General features: G+C 59.9%; 3 protein-coding genes across 3 annotated transcripts in view; 2 read left to right on the top strand and 1 right to left on the bottom strand.

The window, feature by feature from the left end:
• Tprn (taperin) overlaps positions 1–6,583 on the top strand; it is a gene marked incomplete in the record, with an annotated part of 9,075 nt that extends 2,492 nt beyond the window's left edge. Inside the window, 4 exon segments of the mRNA XM_005408661.2 lie at positions 1–1,142; positions 5,560–5,797; positions 5,896–6,002; positions 6,112–6,583. Coding sequence (XP_005408718.2) covers positions 1–1,142; positions 5,560–5,797; positions 5,896–6,002; positions 6,112–6,174 — 1,550 coding nt within the window.
• A 1,149-nt stretch (positions 6,584–7,732) lies between these two features.
• On the bottom strand, positions 7,733–9,146 carry Ssna1 (Sjogren syndrome nuclear autoantigen 1). The gene is made up of 3 exons (XM_005408581.2): positions 9,008–9,146; positions 8,681–8,880; positions 7,733–8,304 (listed from the first exon to the last, which is right to left on the bottom strand). The coding sequence occupies exons 1-3, from the start codon at positions 9,057–9,059 to the stop codon at positions 8,197–8,199; spliced, it is 360 nt and encodes a 119-aa protein (XP_005408638.1). The 5' UTR covers positions 9,060–9,146; the 3' UTR covers positions 7,733–8,196.
• A 54-nt stretch (positions 9,147–9,200) lies between these two features.
• On the top strand, positions 9,201–19,982 carry Anapc2 (anaphase promoting complex subunit 2). Its single transcript, XM_005408582.2, has 13 exons — positions 9,201–9,432; positions 9,691–10,313; positions 11,381–11,513; positions 12,494–12,668; positions 13,105–13,224; positions 13,632–13,749; positions 14,431–14,612; positions 15,181–15,322; positions 15,495–15,570; positions 15,652–15,855; positions 18,928–19,057; positions 19,269–19,504; positions 19,585–19,982. Exons 1-13 carry the CDS (start codon positions 9,301–9,303, stop codon positions 19,795–19,797), a joined length of 2,484 nt encoding a protein of 827 aa, XP_005408639.1. The 5' UTR covers positions 9,201–9,300; the 3' UTR covers positions 19,798–19,982.
• The last annotated feature ends 323 nt before the right edge of the window (positions 19,983–20,305 follow it).

The following is a 20,305-nucleotide window of genomic DNA, read 5'->3' as shown; positions in this document are numbered from 1 at the left end:
CCGGCGCGCGCCCGCTCCCCAACGGGCCCGCGGCCCCCGCGCCTCGATCCAGCCCTGCCAACGGGCTTGCAGGCCCCGCGCCCGTGCCGGGCGAGTGGAAATCCGAATGGAAGCCAAAGGTGGAGTCGGGGGAGCCCCCCCTCCGCCCGACCCCCAGTCCCGGGACCCCGAGTGCCACTCCAGCCGCGTCCCCTGCCTTCTCAGCCCATGTGCCCCGCCCTGTTAGTGCCACTCCAAGCCAGCGCCAGTGGGTCTCCTCTGCCACCAGCGCCAACGACTCCTTCGTGATAAAGCCGATCCCCAAGCCAGACATGGACACCATCCCTTTGGGGGACCTCCAAGCTCGTGCCCTGGCTTCGCTCCGTGTGAACTCCCGAAACTCCTTCATGTTCATCCCCAAATGGAAAGACTCTGCCGCCCCTCCCCCCGAAGGGAGGCCGTCTGTGGAGCAGCCGAAGGGAGCAGAGAGTCCAGTCTCTCAGAGCCAGGAGCTTGGAGCCCAGCCGGCACCCAGTGAGGATGGTGCATCTGCTCTGAGGAGGAGCCCCTTGGAGGTGGAAGTGCAGTGGGGTGTCGATGCGGGCTGCCCCCAGCCAGGCACCTCGCTCACAGACTCGGCTGTGAAGTGGCAGAGGCCATCCTCCCCGCCCCCTTTCCTCCCAGCCACTCCTGAAGCTGAACCTGCTGAGGGCTGGGGCGTTCCCAGCTTGGCCAAGAATGTCCAGGAGCCTGGGAGGCCAGGACTACCCGTCACTTTCATTGATGAGGTGGACTCGGAGGAGGAAGCCCCCCAAGAAGCCAAACTGCCCTGCTCAGGGCCTGGTGTGCCTCCCCAGTGCCACCTGCACCCTGCCCGGCCCGGACACATCTCAGAGCTCCAGCACCGGGGCAGTAACACCTTCACGGTGGTGCCCAAGAGGAAGCCGGGGTCCCTGCATGAGCTACACCTCCATCAAGCCACCCGGGAGCCAGAACCGCAGGAGGGTGAGGAAGAAGAGCCCAGGAGTCTCTTGGGGCCCCAGACTGCCCTGAAGATCACGCTGAAGAAGCGCTACCCCACTGTGCATGAAATCGAGGTGATCGGTGGCTACCTGGCCCTGCAGAAGTCTTGTCTCCTCAAGGCAGGAGCCTCCAGAAAGAAGGTCAGTGGAGGGTGGGGGGTGGTTGGAGCCTCCTGCTGGCAGGAGGGAGTGGAGTGGCAGGTGCCGGAGCTGTGAGTAGTTGCAGCCTGTTCCCAGGATGCCTGGCAAAGGCTTCTGAGCGACCAGAACACCGGACTGTGTGGTCTGCACCAGGATCAAGCCCTGCTGCAGCCCTGGGGCCTGGGGCTTGGGGATGTGTGTGGTGGAGGGGTGGGGGGCAGGCTGTGCCAGCCTCCTGCTGGTTCTTTTTTTTTTTTTAAAGAAATACTTTTTGGTACCAGAAATCAAACTCAGAGTTCTGCCAGACACTGCTCTGCTGAGCTACATCATGGGCTCTTCTCCTGCTGGTTCTTATGGTTCCAGCTGGAATTAGCTGAGCAGGCCAGAACCCTTGTGGGTCCAGCTGGAAGGAGCAGTTTGAGCCTGTTGATTCTACCCTAGTCTGGCTTGTGCAGGTGACTAGGGTCAGAGGGGCTCGGGAGCAGGCCAGTGGCATAATTTGGGCAACCCCCACCTTGAGGCAACTCCAAACCTCCAGCTCCACGCAGCTTGCAGCAGAGGTCATCAGGCAGCTGGGGAGCTCCCCTCGGGAGGCTCTGGTTGTGCAAGTGTGCACAGCACTGCGTGTGCGCTTGGCCTGGTGAGGAGGGGCCCTGGGCAGACAGTGCCTCCTGGCTAGAGGCTCCAGCCAAAGGCCAGGGGGCCACATACGACCTAGCCGGCCGTGGCCAGCAGCCTGGAACCCTCTGGGCACAGGGAAAGCGTTCCTCAGATTCTTCCTTGTTGTTCCTGGACTTGTGCTTGTCCCTGGGGCAAATTCCAAGGCCAGCCCTAAGAGACTTCCATCAGCTGAGGCCAGTGTGTCTTTCCATGTAGCCTTGCGGCGCCTGGGATACACCTCTGAGCCCACTGGGGCCCAGGGTCCCTCCAGCCAGCTCTTCTCCCAGCCTCGTTTCTTGGGAAGACAGGGTTGTAGTGACAGTGCCTTGTGGCTCCCTGTAAAGAGGTTTGTTTTCTCTTTTGATTCTTCCTCTCCCTTCTTGCTTCCTGCTCCACCCTGCCTGCACTGTCTTCCCTTACTTGGGTAAGGGCATTGGCCTCCTGTGGCTCCATCTGCCTTGGTGGACATCTCTGATGATGCACTTGGGCCTGTCTCCGCCCCTGGCCAGCTCACCAGTCCCTTTTGTTCTCTTGTCTTCTTCTCATTTCCTGATCTTGACCTTGGCTGCTCTAGGAGGCAGCCCCTCCCCACTGTTGTCCCAGAAGTAGAAAGGATGGCAGTGCCCCTCACGTAGAGTAGACTGGGGCTTGCGGGGTCATGGAGCTTGTGGGGCTGGAGCTGAATTCCTGTCTCTGGAACCCTGCCCCTAACCTGGCTTGCCCACCCACCATCAGCCTGGCTTCTTCTGCCAAGAGTCTGGTCATCCGGCCTCCTGCCAGGGACAAAGCCATGGGGTCACTTGTGGCTGGGTTAGAATTAGGACAAGGTGGGGCCCAAGCACAGCAGGGGTGGAAGGAGTAGTGGGAGGCAAGGCTGAGATGGAGAAGTAAGCCTTGGCTTGGCAGCTTGCCCTGGTGTCTGTGCCAGCCTGAGGGGTTGGGGGTCCAGATGGAGGATGCCTGGTATGGCCAAGCAGCCCGGGCAGGGCCCTGCTGGAGCGGCACAGCCTGCTGGCCATGATGTCCTGCCTGTGTGTGCACCAGCTGCCCTGCCCAGCGAGTGCTGTGTGCCTGCTGGGTGGGGATGGGCCTGAGGCTCCTAGCCTCTTGAGCATGGCACAAGGTAGGGCACCATTACTCTACCCCTTCTGTGTGCCCCTCCTGCTGCAGTCCTTGGCTATGAGTACCCAGGATGGATCCCTAGGGTGGCTTCCTGGCCGCTCTGGCCAGCCTGTGGCTGGGTCGCAGCCTCTCCTGTGAGAAGTTGGGTGGGCTGGGCTGATGGCTCCCTTGGGTCCCTCTGTGGCTGGCTATCCCCAGGGACGTGGGGAGAGGGGCTGGTGGCTTTTTCAGAGTGCAGGTGAGGGGCAGCTCAGCAGAGGGTATCACGCCCCTGCCTGGCCTTGGGGGACTACAGCCCTGCTCTAGACTGGGGGCTGCCTCCCCAGCCTGTGCTCCTCAGGGGCCACCTGCTCGGGCAGAGGAGCCAGGTGCCCTTCACGCCACACTTTGGGCTGACTGCTGAAGGTTGCTGCTTCCCCACCCCCACCCTGCTTCCTCGCAGGTGGGGTGTCCTCCCCTCTTCACACTGCTCCCCAGGGATTGGGCGCTGTCGCCTCTCCTCTTTGTAGAGCGCCACCTGGCCTGGCTCCTGCTTGTCTGGTTGCTTCTTCCCCTCCCCACCTCCTAGTCCTCTGCCCAGAGCTTGTCATGTCCCCAAGGCTCAGTTCTGAACACTTGGTGCTGCCACCCTCCTGCATGGAGTTTCTACCCCAACTTCTGTGGCCCCCTCCTGCCTGCAGACCTGAGGGCCTGCCGCCGGCACAAAGCCCCTCCCCAGCTCCCTCCCTCAGAGTGCTGCCCAGTCTCCAGCACCTGTCCTTTATCTTTCATTCCCCTCCCCTCCCCTTCCCACAGGTGACCCTGGGAATGGTGGCCCCTGCTCCAGCCAGTGTGCTCCAGAGAGCAAGCAGTTGGGGACATCCCAGCTAGGCTGGTGTGGTCTTGTCACTCATGGGAATTTTGAGTGGGGGATGGGAAGCCGCAGGTGGCGGAGCAGGCTGAGCCCAGCTCGCTGGCCCTGAGTCCAGAGGGGACACCCTTCAGTAACCCAAGCTGGGCATGCACAGGCAGGGAGGTCTGCAAGAGAACAAAAGGGCCCTGTGAAAGTCTAGGTTCTCCTGCCACCTGCCCTCATGCTGGGTGCGACGGGCAAAGTCCCCTGGAGGCCAGTGACTGGTCTGTACAGCCCTGTCCTTGACCACACACACACCCATCCCATCAGGGGTCTGGAAGCTGTGCCTCACCCCAGTAGCATGAGTCACACAGTGTCCCATGACCCACTGACCTGGGCTGTGAGGAGACAAGGGTGGCAGCTGGGGCAGACAGCCTGTGAGCACACCCCTCACCCAGCCAGGCTGTGCCAGGCTCCATGCCCACATGTGTGCCCAGCCCCCTCGGCTTCCTGCACAGAGCTGGTCATGTGGACTAGCTAGGGCACACTAATCCGGCTGGGCCCGGGCAGCTGTTCTTTCCTGGGCTTGGTGAGGGGGATGGGGATAGCAGGGATAGCACCATAAATGAGCGCTGACGAGGTCCCCCTCCCCATGGGGCTTCCATCCTGCTCTGAACCCTCCTGGGTATCTGTCCAGGAGGACTAGGTGACACCATGCCCAAGCCACCTGGAGGAGGCTGCATCCTTGTGGTCTGTGATGGTTGCTCCACCTGCCCGGCCCCTACCCTGCCCGGCCTCCCATGGGACCACAGCTGAAGGACCAGGCAGCCATGCCCGAAGGCAGGGCAGGTCAAGGGATAGTGTGCCTTCCCACACCAGGTGGCCTCACCGCCTGCCCATCTGTGCAGAAAGCCCAGGTGCAACACCAAGTGCTGTGATGGGGACTGCAGGAGCTCGGGCAACACACAGCCCCTCCCTGGTGTGCAGTGTGGTGGCCTGCGCTGTGGGCAGGGACAGGAGGCACGAGTATGTGCCTTTCTTGCTAGTGCCCTGCTCCTGGGGGCCACGGTATCTTCCCACAGCCTGTGCCAGGCTCCTTGCCGCCCTGTGCTGCCTTAGCTGCTGGGGTAGATCTGGCCCTCCTGCCAGGCCACATTCTTCTGCTGCACCTGGGCTGCCCTGGTTCTTTGCCTGGGGCTGTTCCTGCCTCGGCTCCTTCCGGGGAGGTGGGGGAACTTGAGCTGGCTGCTGGTGTCCTGTGCCCAGGAGTTTAATATTTCGAGCCCCAGCAGGACTGTTCCCATCTGCCGCAGGCGGTAGCTGCTCATATTCATTACCGACCTGCTGTGTGTGCCTGGGCTGAGCATGGCTGAGCAAGCGGTAGGTGCTCAGCTCCTGTGGACAGCCCACCCCCAGCACGGCCTAGCCTTGAGCTGTCCCCTCCAGCCCAGGTCACAAGAGGGGATCCTGAGGGCACCCACAGCCCCCTGGCCCTGCCTGCGCCATCGCCACTCTGGCAGCAGGGTGGCCTGTAGAAGCCACCATGGTGCCTGGAGCTGCCTTCCATGGCACCAGTTGCTTTTGTAGCCCTCAGCAGAGTGGTAGCTCCTGCTTGGAAGAACAGAACGTGAATTTGGCTTTAGGAGCTATGGTATCATGTGCTAAGAGGGAGAATGGGTGGTCCCGGCCTCCAGCTAGAGGAAATCTCCTACCTCAAGCAGGCCCCTGAGAGCTGAAAGTGCCCCTCAGCACCCTGTATTCGGGTGACCAGGGGCCGTGTGCCAGATGTGCCTCTCTCCCCAGATGAAGATCTCCTTCAATGACAAGAGCCTGCAGACCACCTTCGAGTACCCCTCCGAGAGCTCCCTAGTGCAGGAGGAGGAGGTGGATGCTGAGGACGAGGAGGAGGGTGAGGAGGGAGAGGAAGAAGGAGAGGAGGAAGGTCCCAGCACTGAGAAGCCCTTTGCCCTCTTCCTGCCCCGGGCCACATTTGTGAGCAGCGTGGGACCCGAGAGCCCCCGGCTTCTGGACAGCAAGTCAGGTGAGTGCCCGCCTGCCGGCACGAGCAGCTTGGGAGGGTGGAGCTGGGCTGCTTATTCCCTTGTCCACGTGTCCCTGCATGTGTGCCTGGGCCCACAGGCCTGTCCAGCTACACTCCTAAGCACTCCATGGCCTTCAGCAAGTGGCAGGAACAGACACCAGTGCAGGCCCCATGCGAGGTGGAGCCCCCGCCGAAGGAGGTCATGGTGAGTCCAGCAGAGTGGGTTGGACGCTTACAACCCCAGGGCTATCTGGCAGGGGTGGGGATGGTGACACCTGGACAAGACTGAGTGACTGCATTCTGTCTCTTCTCAGCTCACACCTGCCAGTCAGAATGACCTCTCGGACTTCCGCAGTGAACCCGCCCTTTATTTCTGATCCTCAGCTGTTGTGCCCCGGAGCTGGGCAGTGCCCAGAAGTTTTCTGCCTGTATTCCACACCCCCTTCTTTCCCATGGCTGAGATGTGCTGGCCTGGGAAGCAGCAGGGCTCCTGATGTTAGGGCTCTAAGAGTGGTGACGGGGAGGTACCTGTGGGGAGGGCCAGGGCCTGCTGGATGGTGGCACACCTGTGACCGGGAGCCCCAGGCTTCCCTGTCCTGCTGCCAAGGCTGTCTTCCAGCCCCTGCCTGCTGTGCCCAGCGCTGTTGGGCACGTCCGGGATGAGGAGCTGCTGTTCTTTGCAGGACTCAAGCCCCCACCTTCAGCTCACATTCCTACCCTTTCTGATTGACGGCAGCTTTTTCTTGCCTCTGATGTCAGACTCAATAAACAGCACTGGACAAGGCCGCCTCTGCCTCCCCTACTAGTCCTCAGCCTGAGAATGGGATGGCACTCCTTGGGTGCCTAGGCCATGAAGGTATTGGGTGGCCTGAGTCTGGTACCCTTGCACCTTGAGGTCTCGGCCCTTGCCATCCCATGGCCTATTCTCTGCTTTCTAGGTTGCAGTCTCAGAGCTCTACGCTGTGAGTGAGAGCTAGCCTGCTGTGTGGAGTCTAGGACACTGTGACCCAGGGGCTAGAGAACACAGGGAGAGAGTGTTGCCGCTGTTGGGTTTGAAGAGGCTTCCCTGAGGGCCCACTGCCCGGGTAGGGCAGAATGGGTGCTGCACAGTAGCAGGGTAGAGGTCTTGGGAACCATGCCTCTTGTTTGGCATGGAAGCCTCTGACCCATTACCCTGCAGCAAGGCTGTGGCAGCACATGGCTCCTGAGGCCTGGCTGGAGTGCTCCCCATGAGACATGCTCTCAGCTGCCCACTAAGGCCAGTGGCAAAACATACTCAGGTGTCAAATGCGAGCATCTGAGAGCAGAATCCAGTAACAGAGATGCTGCCTGATGGCTCCAGAGGGAGGGGAGTAGGTCCCCAGGAGGGACGGGCCAGCTTTCTCTGGACTGTCCAGCTTAGTACATGCCTCCCAGCCAGCCCCTGGGCAGTAATAGGGCTCAGAGCAGGATGGGAGTGGGCCACACCTCATATGTGGCTGCAGGAAGGGGGACATTAGGCCCTGGCAGCAGTGGTGGTGTCTCAGGCCAAGCAGAACTGTGGTACTGAGGAAGGGAACTGGGTGAAGCACCCCAGTCCTTGCTGAGAGGCACCTAGGTCCAGAGTGGCAGATGTGCACATTCAGCAATCACCAGAAATCCCTGGGACAGGCTCTGGGCTAGGTACTCTGGTGTGGCAGAGCCCCTCACAGGAGGGTGGGCTGTGTGCTGGATTCAGGAGAGAAGCCCAGTGGTTCTGCTGGGAGAGCTGAGGGTTGCTGCTGCCCTGTACTCTCAGCTCTGCATCCCTAAGGACAGGGGCAGTCACAGGGAGAGCCACTGCAGCCCCCTCCCCTGAAGAGCCTGCAGCTGGGCAAGGCTTTTACTCTGACTCAGCCTGGGGGGTGGAGGGGTGCTGGCAACTCACACTGCAGGCAGGCAGCAAGCTGGTACAGATCTTTGCAAAGACAACCTTTATTGACAGTCACAGGCCCCGGGGCCAGGCCTTGAGGCTTGGGATCCAGGGTGAAGGAGGCACTCTTTCTCACTTGTCTGAACCCAGGTCCCCACTAGCTGATCAGGGACAAAGTGAAGGGCTCCCATACTTCTGTGACTAGACTAGAACCAGGACCTCTCTGGCACCCCAAGGGAGTACAGGGGCCTCAGAGGCCCCATGTGGAGCTGACATAGAGCCCACTGTCCCACACTCCTTGTAGGTGAATGAGGACTCCACCCATTCGCTGTGCCAAGGGCTCTTGTCACCCAAGAGCAGTGGAGATGCAGCTGCCGCTCTGGGCACTGGAAATGTGAGAAGGGAGCTGCCACCGTGAAGAACAAAGATGCTTCAAGACAGATGTGCAAGGGGCTGAGTCATCACAGGCACAGCAGAGACAGGGCCTGCCCCGGCCCACCCAGCTTCGTCAGCTGTCCTTGCCTCCACTGCTCTTTTGGTCTGAAGCTGTGGCCTTAGCCAGGTTCCCGGCCTCTCTCTTCAGGACACTAAGCAGAGTCTGCGAGCTCTCCAAGATCTAGGGCCACAGAAGCAAAAGGGTTGCCTGTGTTCCTCCTGTTGGAAAATCCCACCGCCCCGAGGCTCACACTCAAGTGCCCGATCTGGGTGGGCGCTGTGGCCAACGGGGCCAAGGAGGGTAGTCAGAATCCTTCTTTCCCTCCTGCACCTGTCCCACACCCAGTCCTCCCACCCTGGAAAGGCAGGCTGGGTCAGCCCCGATCCACCTTGCGCTCCACCCCACACTGCTCCTCGTGCAGAATAAACACCGTGAGGACCCTGGACTCGGTGGGCCGCACAGACAGCCGCGCTGTCTCTGCCTGCGGCGGCCCAGGTCGCGCCGCCCCAGCCCCCAATGCCGGCGAGGGGCACAGGCCCGAGGCTGGGAGCCCCACCTTGAGGTAGGCGGCCTCCGTCTCCGCGATGGTGCGGTCAAACTCGTTCCGAGAGGCGATCTTGCGCGCCAGGTTCTCGTTGACACGGGCCAGCTTCTCCGTCAACTGCCTCACCTCGTTCTGCAGCCGCTGCTTCTCATCCTCCTCCTGCTGGATCTGCTGGCACAGCTCCTCCCGCTTCTGACACAGTTCTTCGATGCCTAGGCGGGCAGGCACAACGCTGTGAGCCCGGAGCCAAGGACGGTGCTGGGGGCCGGCACCCGCCCCCTGCCACGGCCCGGGCCAGACCCCCGCCCTGCGGCCGTCCGCCCGCTCTCCCCGGCTCACACTTGACCAGCTCGTTGTTGTAGTTCTGCAGCGCCGCGCCCTGCTGGGTCATGGTGGGCGCCGCACCCCTCCACTCTAACCGACTCGCCTGCCCGGACGTTGTGCGTCATCGCCGCGCGCAGGCCTGGGTGTCATCGCTGCGCGCCCATCAGTGCGTCACGGTGGCGCGCCGCGTCTATGCCTACGTCCTCCTTCTGCGCTGCGTCTACTCATGCGTCATTCTTATGCGCTGCCTAAAGCGCTGCGTCATTCCTCTGCGCCGCATCTGGCTGGTCTGTAATTAGTGGACGCAGATGGAGACTGAGGAGGCTGCCGAGGCTGCGGCGGCGGTGTCTGGGAACAGCAAGCCCGGACCTGGACCTGAGCTGTTAGTGGCTTGGAATACCGTGAGCACCGGGCTAGTGCCGCCGGCTGTTCTGGGGCTGGTAAGGCTCAGGAAAAGAACGGCGGGCCCGTGTGGAGTTCACGGGACCCGGCGCGGGATCCACCGTGCTTCGTCCGCGGGCCGCAGCGGTCCTTCCTCCTCCTTCTGTTGCCCCGTCTCTTTCGGCTGCCCTGGCAGCGCTCTAACATCAGCTGCGGGTGGGGCATCGGGCTTTCCGCATCCTCACTTCGGCTCCGTCCCGCCCCCTCCTCTCCCCACCTCCGTTGTATCCCCTTTCTACACGTTCTTCACATTCCAGGCATCTTCCCGGACCAGCGGTGCGGTTCCGCCGAAGGAGGAGGAGCTCCGTGCGGCGGTGGAGGTTTTGAGGGGCCACGGTCTGCACTCGGTCCTGGAGGAGTGGTTCGTGGAGGTGCTGCAGAACGACCTGCAGGCTAACATCTCGCCCGAGTTCTGGAATGCCATCTCTCAGCGCGAAAACTCTGCCGACGAGCCCCAATGCCTTCTGCTGCTCCTTGACGCTTTCGGCTTGCTGGAGAGCCGCCTGGATCCCTACCTGCGTAGCCTAGACCTTTTGGAGAAATGGACTCGCTTGGGCTTGCTGATGGGCACTGGTGCTCAAGGGCTTCGAGAAAAGGTCCACACCGTGTTGCGGGGAGTCTTGTTCTTTTCCACCCCCAGGACCTTCCAGGAGATGGTCCAGCGCCTCTATGGGCGCTTCCTAAGAGTCTATATGCAGAGTAAAAGGAAAGGGGAAGGGGGCACAGACCCAGAACTGGAAGGGGAATTGGACAGCCGATACGCCCGCCGGCGGTACTATCGGCTCCTGCAGAGCCCACTGTGTGCAGGGTGTGGCAGTGACAAGCAGCACTGCTGGTGCCGCCAGGCCCTGGAGCAGTTTCACCAGCTCAGCCAAGTCCTGTGAGTACTGCCTGGTGGCTGTGCCCTTGTCCCTCCTGATTCCCTGGAACCAGCCGGCTTCTACAGAGAGCTGGTGAGCTGGTAGGGAAGGTGATGTCTCCTGCATGTTCTGATAGCCAGGAACGTGAGAGAGGGAAGGTCCCAAGGATCCCTGTTTAGCGAGTGTATGCTCTGTCCCAGACACACCTTCTGGAAGGTGTTTCTTTTCTGACATACCTTTCCCAGGGTTTCAGCTTTGCTCTTACTAAGATCCCCCATAGCCAGTGTCTGCAGTAGTAGATTTCATTCCAGATTTCCTGGGCTTTACAGAATTCTGCTGTGCTTTTTGTAGATTCTCTGAGGGAGAAATGATGGCCCCCTCTCAGGGAGTTTCTGCCTCCTAACTGAACGATGGCCTGCCATGTCTTCTTTTCAGAATATTTCAGAGACCAGGCCAGTGTGTGGGCATGCAGATTCCCTTTCCAGTCCTTCAGAGAGGAAAAGATGTTAGAGCGAGGAGCCATTGTAACTGTCCATGGACTGTCGCGTCCTCTGTGGCAACTTGGGGTGGTTTGTCACGTTGAACAAAGTGCAGGAGTGTAGCTGTTTGGAAGAGTCTCTTAGGTTGACTGAGGGTGTAGGGGTCAGATGTTTCAACACACATAAATGCTAAGGGCTTCTGCTGGGTTTATCCCAGGTGAAAACTATATGGCAACCTTTTTCTACCAGAGTTCTGTTTGCCATTGTAGACTGGGCTCTGCCCTGAAAACTTAGGCATCAGTGGCCATAATTTGTGCAGCAGAGCAGTGGTATATCAGTGCCCTCAGTAGCCAAGATTGGGTTCTGGTAGCTATACCAGCTGGTCACATGGGGAAGGCCAGCAACCGTGCCTGACCAGAGGCCAGCTGGGCAAGAAGCACAGCACCTTCCCAGTGCTTTGTGCTCCCAGCAGCTTGTCTTTGAAGCCACTGGTACAGGTCCAGGAGGGCTGGGGGAATGTGAGCACTGGCTGTGTTCTGCAGACGGGTCCTGCAGGGTGAGGGGCAGTTGTGTGCTATGGGTGCTCCATGGGCAGGGCTTTTCTCTAGGCACAGGCTCAGTCTGCTGGAGCGGGTGAGTGCTGAGGCAGTGACCACCACCCTGCACCAGGTCACCCGGGAGAGGATGGAGGACCGCTGCCGAGGCGAGTATGAGCGTTCCTTCCTGCGTGAGTTCCACAAGGTGAGCGTTTGCTGCTTTGTGCTGTGCCCTGCAAGGGGTGGGAACAAGATGCGTAGCAACCCTGACCCTGACTTGAGAATTAACCCAGGTGATAGTCCCGGGTGGATGAGGACCGAGCCTTCGCTGAAGCTCGTAGTGCTAGGTAGAGGTCAGTTTCTCTGCACGCTGGCATTAGCAAAGATGAATTTGGCATGTTTGACAGTTCTGTGCCCAGTCTTGTGGCCGGGGGCAGTACAAAGTCCAGATTCCTAGGACCGTCCCCTGATAGGCACAGCAAGGCCAGGCTCATTGATAGGGGTGGTGCCTGGAACCTCTCTTCTTTCTGTTTTACCTGAGGGTGGGCTCACTTGACTATTCCCTTGTGGACTAACCTACCACCAACCTGCACTCTAGCATGGAGCTGGGGGCTCAAACTCTTGGTTGTAGCGTGTGGTTCTGTTCTTGGTTCTCCCATCCTCTTCTCCACCGCTTCCATATGTGTCCTGAGGATACAAATTAGCCACAGGGGGGAGTGTTCAAAGTGAGTATTGGGGGGCTTGAGTGGGCATGAGCCCTAGAGGCTCAGGTGCCTGGTGTGGAGAAAGGGCACTGTAGGTAGTTCTGTGGCCAGCTGGTCTGTGCGTCTGTGTGGCCTGTTGTAGATCTACACGCACTTAAGAGATGACTTCATCTTACACTGTATCATTTACACAGCAGTAGGGCTTGGCGGTCATGTCTGAGGTCCTGAGAGTAGGTCCACTACCTGCCAGATTCTGCACGCAGGCTGTATGCAGTCGTGTCACGCTGGAGTTCGTGTTTCCCGAGACAGTCATGGACGTGATGTGTGTGAGAGGACGTGAAGATTGATGGGATCAGGGACCCACTGGGGGCTTGCTGTCCTGCAAGGGCTCCCCTCAGCCCTAGGCAAAGGGCAGGTAGTTGTGGGTTGGACAGGGCTCACTCAGCATCCCCATGCCTCACCTGCCAGTGCTCTCCCACAGTGGATCGAGAGGGTGGTTGGCTGGCTGGGCAAGGTGTTCCTGCAGGACAGCCCTGCTCGGCCTGCGTCCCCCGAGGCTGGAAGCACGTTGCGCCGGTGGCGCTGCCACGTGCAGAGGTTCTTCTACCGCATCTATGCCAGCCTGCGCATCGAGGAGCTCTTCAGCATCATCCGAGGTCAGCCACCCCCTGTTCCACCTTACAGGGCCCTCTGCCAGCCTGGGGCGTTCCTAGCTGCTTGGCTTTGTCCCCCTCCTGGTCCACACTGGGGTGCCCCCCTTCAGTGTGTGCAGGGCAGTCAAGTCTCACGGAGCTGGACCCTCTCCACTGAGGCCCAGGGTGTGGGTCAGGGCAGGTGCACAGGGTGCTGGAAGGTGCTGTGGTGTGTGCTCTGCCCAGAGGTGGCCCTTTGTCTCTGCCCCAGGGGGTTGTTAGGGTCAGACATTGCAGCATGCATGAATGCTAAGGGTGGCTTCCAGTGCCTGGCAGGTTGCTCTTGTCCTGGGCCCCACTTGGCCATGTGAACTCTTGTGCCATGTACACCCTTCGCTGGCCTCCATGCTGGTGTGTGCACATTCGCACCTTTCCCTAAGGGCTTTCCCTTTTCTTTCAGACTTCCCAGACTCCCGGCCAGCCATTGAGGACCTCAAGTACTGCCTGGAGAGGACCGACCAGAGACAGCAGCTGCTTGTGTCCCTCAAGGCTGCCCTGGAGACACGGCTTCTCCACCCAGGTGCATGTGTGGCCAGCCCCGGGGCTTGGATTCAGCTCCCAGCCTTGTATCTGTAGGCCTGGGGAAGAAGTGGATTAAGAAGCAATGCTCTGAGGTTCCTGGGGAGTTGGAGGGCCTTCAGCTTTACCCACCTTTGGAGAAAGTCAGCCTGGCTTGGTCTGGGGTTGTATGTGGTCTTTTCAGAGCAAACTGGCAGGAGAAGGGAAGTTCTGGACAAAGCACTCATAAATGGGTGGAAAGGGGATGGGCATCTGAGGAGTGGCTCTCTGCAGTCACCCTGGCCCCAGAAATGAGGTCTTGGCATTGCCCCTAGAGTGCCTGACTAGTGTGCCCAGCCTGTTCAGGTGCTGGCACTGGGAGGCTGCTGTCCAGCATGCTGTGTGACGGGCTCCTCCTCCTGGCTGCAGGCGTCAACACATGTGACATCATCACTCTCTACATCTCGGCCATCAAGGCGCTGCGAGTGCTGGATCCCTCCATGGTCATCCTGGAGGTGGCTTGTGAGCCCATCCGCCGCTACCTGAGGTAGGCTGTGCTGCCTGCGAGCCCCCAACACTGCTCTGTGCTCTCGTCCATGCTGCCCACGAGCCCCTGATGCTCTGTGCTCTGTGCTCTCATCCAGTGAGCTGAGGGACGCTTGGCAGTTGGGAAACCAGAGCACAGGGTTTTTCTAGCTGGGCGGAGTGGGCTCCTTTTCTCTCATCTGTGCTGGTAGCCCGTCCTTGTCCCCACATGAACTGCCACATGTGCACAGTGACATGGGGCCCCTCCTTAGCACTTGCCCCCTAGCAGAGAGAGGCCCTGACAGACTAGGGAAGAAGGCTGGGTCCTGCACCACCTTGGCTTTGCCATGCCAAGGACCAGGGACCACCATGTGTGGTAGGTGAGGGGAATGTGTTTAAACAGGTATCTTGGCACAGCTGCCCAAGGGCCCTGGACTCAGGGCTGTAGGTGCCAGGGATCCCTGGACCTGAGCCACAGCATCTGGTGGGGTCTGGCACCTGCTCTGGACTCAGGCTTGCTGCCTTCTAGCCCTGACCAGCCTGGCTGTGGGGCTTCTTGTCTCTGCCTCTGCTGCTGCTCCCAGAGCCAGCTCAGTCTTCTACCCTTCCGGAGTCAGATGAGTTTGCACTGACCACAGTAGGGCAGGCAAGGGTGGTGCTGCGAGTACCACATGCCATAGGGACAGCCGCGCTCACTCTGCAGGACACGCGAGGACACGGTGCGGCAGATTGTGGCTGGGCTGACTGGGGACTCGGATGGGACTGGGGACTTGGCAGTTGAGTTGTCCAAGACTGACCCAGCCAGCCTGGAGACAGGCCAGGACAGTGAGGATGACTCCGGCGAGCCTGAAGATTGGGTCCCTGACCCTGTGGATGCCGATCCAGGTCAGCTTGCCCCTCCAGCCTCTCCTCAGCCTCTGTGGGGCTCAGGTCCCATGTGTGTCTGTGGGTGTTGGTCTTGTCAGGGAGAATGAGGGGTCCTGCTCACACAATCAACTTGCCGTTTGCTCCATGCGTCTGGCTATCCCAGTCTCGGAGGGACCTGCTGGCCCTGCCCCTTGCAGTGGTCATTGATAGAGGAGGGGTTTGTGATCTACTATGGAGCCTTCAGGGAAGGTCCAGGTGGCAGCCCCTGCAGGCCTCATCTTGTGCCTGGCCCCACCCTAGGGGTCCCTGAGGGCAGGTGGGTCCCTGCCTTGTTACTGAAAATCCAGAGGCCTTTGTTCTGTTCCCTGAGCCTGCGTGGGCATCCCTGTGAAAGTGGAGGGGCCTGGGGATGCCAGCAGGTCCCCAGGATCCAATCCTAGGTGTCCCAGGAGGTGCTGGGCTGCTCCAGCTGTGAGGGCATTGAAAAGTGAGCTCTCAGTGTGCTGGACAGCATTGTCGAGCAGGGCAGGTCTGGAATCACCATCCTGGTCATGGTGTCATTGGTGTGCCTCCCCTGCTGTGCCAGGGAAGTCAAGCTCCAAGCGGCGCTCCTCGGACATCATCAGCCTGCTGGTCAGCATCTACGGCAGCAAGGACCTCTTCATCAATGAGTACCGCTCCCTGCTTGCAGACCGCCTCCTGCACCAGTTCAGCTTCAGCCCTGAGCGGTGAGGCCTGTGAGGTGCTGGTTGGCCTCCAGGGGGCACTGGAGCCCACTGCTCCTGACTGCCAGGATGAAAGGATGACAGGGCCCAGCTGACCTGAGGGTGGCCACCCAGGGAGGTGCTGGTTGGGTGTAGGGGTGGCACCCCACAGCCCTCCCAGAAATATGCCTTCCAGGGAGATCCGCAACGTGGAGCTACTGAAACTGCGGTTTGGCGAAGCCCCTATGCACTTCTGTGAGGTCATGCTGAAGGTAAGCATCGGACAGAGAGTTGCCAACCCCTGGCTGGTCCTCGCCAGCCTGGGCCTTCATGAGATGCCGTCTCCACTCCAGGACATGGCAGATTCCCGCCGCATCAACGCCAACATCCGCGAGGAGGATGAGAAGCGGCCTGTGGAGGAGCAGCCACCGTTTGGGGTCTATGCCGTCATCCTGTCCAGTGAGTTCTGGCCCCCATTCAAGGAGGAGAAGCTGGAGGTCCCTGAGGACATCAGGGCCGCCCTGGAGGTCTACTGCAAGAAATACGAGAAGCTGAAGGTATGGTGGCCTTCGGCATCTCGTTGGTCACACCTCCCCTGCCTCTTGGGCCCGCTGCCTTCCGCCTTCTAACTGGAGGCTTTGGGTCTCCGTGCTGCATGGCTGCCCACACTGCTCGGAGGTGCATGTGCAGTTCGATCATCCTCTTGCTCTGTAGGGATCCCATAACCAGAGCAAGCCCTCTGAGCTTCCTCTCCTCTGTTGTGACACTCTGGCCTCCAGCTGGCGTGCCAGGCATTGCCCGCTGCCCCTGACTGTTGGAGGCTGTGTCTCTACTACAGGTATCCCCTTCAAGCATGCCCAGCCTTCACAACGTAATGACCTCTGTCCTGGAAAGCTGCTTCCATGGGTCCTGAGACTAGGGCAGCAGCTCCTTGGAGGCCCAGGGCTCAGGGCAACACAGAGGAAGAAGAGGGCTGGGGATTTAGCTCAGCGGCACAGTGCCTGCCTGGCAAGCGTGAGGTTGTGAGTTTGATTCCCGGTACCGGAAAAAGAAAAAAAAAAACAAAACATAGAGGAAGAAGGGGTCTGTCTTTGGCCATCCCTGGTCAGTGGCAGCAGTGTGCCCAGCACAATGGCCCAAGCCCATGTAGCATGTGTTCCCTGGCAGCATAGCTGACCCTAGTCCAGGTGGGCAGTGTAGCCACATAGGCATGGGGCTTGGGGGCCAGATTTTGACATCCTCCTTCCCTCCTCCACTCGAAGTCAGTCCTGTTAGGAGTGAAGGGATTGGAAGCCCCAGCCCAGGTAGAGTTTGAGTCCCAGGCCACAGGAGGCAGCCCAGCAGGTGCTCAGGCCTGAGGGGAGCTCAACACACTGGTAAAGTTAGCAGAGGAAGTGAGGGGAGGAGATCCGGGTCACAGGCAGCAGACCCCAGCCTGGAAGCATGAGAGCCCCTGGAGGAGGTAGCATGGCAGCGGGGCTGTGTGAGTGCTGGCAGCTCCTCTGACTGATGGGAAGCAGTGTCAGGCCTGACTCTGTCTTCTGCATGTGGAAAGCCTTGCCCTGCCTGTGGTCTGTGGGTGCCAGGGTGAGGGCAACCTGGGAGGGGTTGAGGGGGCCTATGCTGGTACGGGCACTGGTGGCCTAAGCCCAGCTGCTGCCCGATACAGCGGCTCAGGCTCTGGAGAGCCTGGTATCCTGCAGCCAGGCCGGCATGGCCCTTGCAGGTGCTCAGCCCTCACTGCGGCACCCTTTCTGGTTGGGGGTATCTGGGTGGCTCATGCCCCATGCTCAGTGCCCTCTCCCCAGCCCTTCTGGGTGCCTATTGGTATGGGGCACCCATGACTACCACAAACCAGGGACGTATTGTACTGTTTAGATTTATTCCCACAGTGGGGCTGTCGCAGGGTCATGCTTCTGGGGCTCTTGGGAGGACCCTTCTGGCCTCTTCCAACATCCAGTGACCCCGGGGGCCCAGGGTAGATGCATCTCTTCTGTGTCTGTCAAGGACAGTGATCATCCTGGGTTGAGGACCCACCCTATTCTAGGACAGCCCCGCACTTAATGACTCCCCAAGCCGGGGACACTCTCAGGTGCTGGAGTCAGGACTTAAGCAGCGTGTCTGGTGGACATAATCCAACCCTCATAGCCTGCTCTGTGGTCCCCCATTTTCATGGCCTCCCATAGTAAAATGCATTCAGCCAAAAGTCAGTCCCTTCAGCATCTCCTGAGTCCCAGATCTCAGCGTCTCAGCTGTGTCTCGGGCAGGTGCAGAGGAGACCTGGAGGCTAGGCCCCCTGGGGCGGGTGTCTGCTCCCTAAACACAAGCTGAGACAGCTTAGGACCGCACACTCCCATCTCCAAAGGCAGAGATGAAGGAAGAAGCCACATGTGCCAGTCAAGTCTGCAGTCGGCAGGGGGCTTGAGTGATGCCAAGGCTGCAGCCCAGCTTGGGCTCTGTGGGCATCTGTGACTCTGCCCTTCAGTGTTTCATTGCCCTTGAGTGTCTCTTCTGACCTTTTTCAGTCAGGGAATTAGTATTGCTCCTGGAATAAAGTTCTCAAAAGCCATGCTGGCTCCTTCCATACTTCCCAGCATCCAAGTCGGCATGCTGGAGGGCCCTCCACAGACAGCTTCCGACACATCTGCCCTGGGTGCTGTGCAGGGGTGGGTTGGACTCACAGGTCGCCCCTCTTCGGCAGATGCTTGACCAGCTGGACTCCTTCACTGTGTCTGTAGACCTGCCTGGATAGGCACTAGGTCCTGCCTCCCTTTTGCTTAGTATGTCCTTTTCCAGTCTCTCCCTTTTCTCTCAGCAAAGAAAAACCCACTGCACCTTCCACACTGTGCTTGGAAGTCTTCACATAGATACTCAGGCTCATCCTTGCAAGTCCTGGTCTCCTGCCTGCAGTGGGATGCAGTTCAGCCACGTTTTCTGTTGTCTCCTCCATACTCCAGTGCACATCCCTCGTTTTACCGTGAGCGCTCAAGAGAAGCACCTCGTGTCCTTGTCCTCTTCCTTGTGGGGACACCAGTCCTCAGCATCCTCCTGTTAGCTGATTCTGTCTGACCAGCTCTTCCCAAGCAAGGTCACTGTCTTGGTTATTTTTCTCTCGTTACTGAGACAAAATACCCAATGCCCAAAATGAAGGAAGGAAAGGTTTATGTAGCTCACAGTTTGTGGAGGTTTCAGTCCATACTCAGCTGGCTCCAAGGCAGAGGCACATGGCAGAGGGCAGCAGTTCCTGGCGGCGGAAAACAGTGAAAGCAAAAGAGCAAAAAGGAAGAGCAGCAGCAAGCAGCCTCTTTCCCCACCTTACATTGTGTGCAAACTACCCACCCCGGGGCAGGTGTAGCACTCACTTCCATAATCCTAGCATTGGCCCATGAATCAATCATAAACTCTAAAAGCCCGCCCCATCACTGCATGTGGCTTTGGGGGGACACTCAGACAAAAACTGTAACAGTCACTTTCCGGGGTGCCAGGGATTCAGACCTTCGGGGGTGTGAGCTAGTTTATAGTTTACAGCAGTGGCCCCAGTCCCAGTGACTGAGTAGTGGGGGCCCCTTGCCATCTGGTCCAAGACTTCTGGGCCTGGCGCTACCCATGCCGACCCCTGCTCTCCGCAGGCCATGCGGACCCTCAGCTGGAAGCACACCCTGGGCCTGGTGACCATGGATGTGGAGCTGGCTGACCGCACCCTGTCTGTGGCAGTGACACCTGTGCAGGCAGTGGTCTTGCTATACTTCCAGGACCAAGGTGAGCAGGCAGCCCCAACCATGCAGGCCCAGGCCTAGCTCTCTAGCTAGCTGTGGAGAGTTGGAGCAGCCTGGGCTGTGCAGGCAGCAGCCTCTTCCCTTTCCCAGGGCTGGCAGGGTGCTGTGGGTCCCACTGACTTCAGGGAGGCAGCGTGGGGCTGCCAGGAAGCGGGGCAGGTGTGGCTCCCCCAGCAGCTCCATTCTTCCCACAGCCAGCTGGACCCTGGAGGAGCTGAGCAAGGTGGTGAAGATGCCCGCGGCGCTGCTGCGGCGCCGCATGTCTGTCTGGCTGCAGCAAGGCGTGCTGCGGGAGGAGCCGCCGGGTACCTTCTCCGTCATTGAGGAGGAGCGGCCACAGGACCGTGACAACATGGTGCTCATTGACAGCGATGACGAGAGTGACTCTGGCATGGCCTCACAGGCTGACCAGAAGGAGGAGGAGCTGCTGGTGTGTTGGCTGTGTCAGGTGGATGGGTAGGTGGGCAAGGGTCACAGAGAACAGCCCCTGATACACGGCTGTCCCCACAGCTCTTCTGGACATACATCCAGGCCATGCTGACCAACCTGGAGAGCCTTTCGCTGGAGCGCATCTACAGCATGCTGCGCATGTTCGTCATGACAGGCCCTGCGCTGGCAGAGATTGACCTGCAGGAGCTCCAGGGCTACCTGCAGAAGAAGGTGCGTGACCAGCAGCTCATCTACTCCGCTGGCGTCTACCGCCTGCCCAAGAGCTGCAGCTGACAAGTGCCCAGCAGGCCCTGTCCAGTGTGACCCCAGGTGGACAGCTGGGGGCTCCCCTCTCTGTCCCACTGCTGTGTTCCTACACCCTGCCGGCCCCCACATCTCTGCCTTTCCTCCCCTGTTCTGCCTCCTGGTCTCTGTACCCGTCTCCACCACCAGAACTCAGATTAAAGTCGGTCAGTTCATTTTCTGCATCCAGGTGCCTGTGTGGGCCCCTCACACTCAGTCTGCCCATAGTGGCCACTCTGCCTCGGTCCACAGGGCCTGGGCTCCCCACAGCAGGTGAGGGGGCACCCACGCAGCCAGCCCCACTAGATGCTGTGGGTCTGTCCTGAAGACGACTCAGGTTGTGGTAAGCAAGGGGTAGCTGTGGGAGGCCCCCAGTGGGGCTCAGCTCTACCTGGGTGGCCTCCACCTCTACCTGGTCTCCTAGCCCTCAGAAGGCACCCTCACCTTCACCTCTGCACTCTTGGCTTGGGTGCTGGGCCAGCCTGGGTGTGGCTAAGAT

The sequence above is a fragment of the Chinchilla lanigera genome, unplaced genomic scaffold (assembly GCF_000276665.1).
Source record: "Chinchilla lanigera isolate Chin_1 unplaced genomic scaffold, ChiLan1.0 scaffold00112, whole genome shotgun sequence".
Taxonomy (NCBI): Eukaryota; Metazoa; Chordata; class Mammalia; order Rodentia; family Chinchillidae; genus Chinchilla; species Chinchilla lanigera.
This window is presented reverse-complemented; position numbering and strand designations above follow the sequence as displayed.

Coding starts and splice junctions, on each gene's coding strand:
- Ssna1 (XM_005408581.2), bottom strand. CDS start 9,059: ATGACCCAGCAGGGCGCGGCGCTGCAGAACTACAACAACGAGCTGGTC. Junction 8,881..9,007: donor CAACAACGAGCTGGTCAAGT/GTGAGCCGGGGA, acceptor CTGCCCGCCTAG/GCATCGAAGAACTGTGTCAG. Junction 8,305..8,680: donor CGGAGGCCGCCTACCTCAAG/GTGGGGCTCCCA, acceptor CTGTGGCCCTAG/ATCTTGGAGAGCTCGCAGAC.
- Anapc2 (XM_005408582.2), top strand. CDS start 9,301: ATGGAGACTGAGGAGGCTGCCGAGGCTGCGGCGGCGGTGTCTGGGAAC. Junction 12,669..13,104: donor GCTCTTCAGCATCATCCGAG/GTCAGCCACCCC, acceptor CTTTTCTTTCAG/ACTTCCCAGACTCCCGGCCA. Junction 15,856..18,927: donor AGAAATACGAGAAGCTGAAG/GTATGGTGGCCT, acceptor TGCTCTCCGCAG/GCCATGCGGACCCTCAGCTG.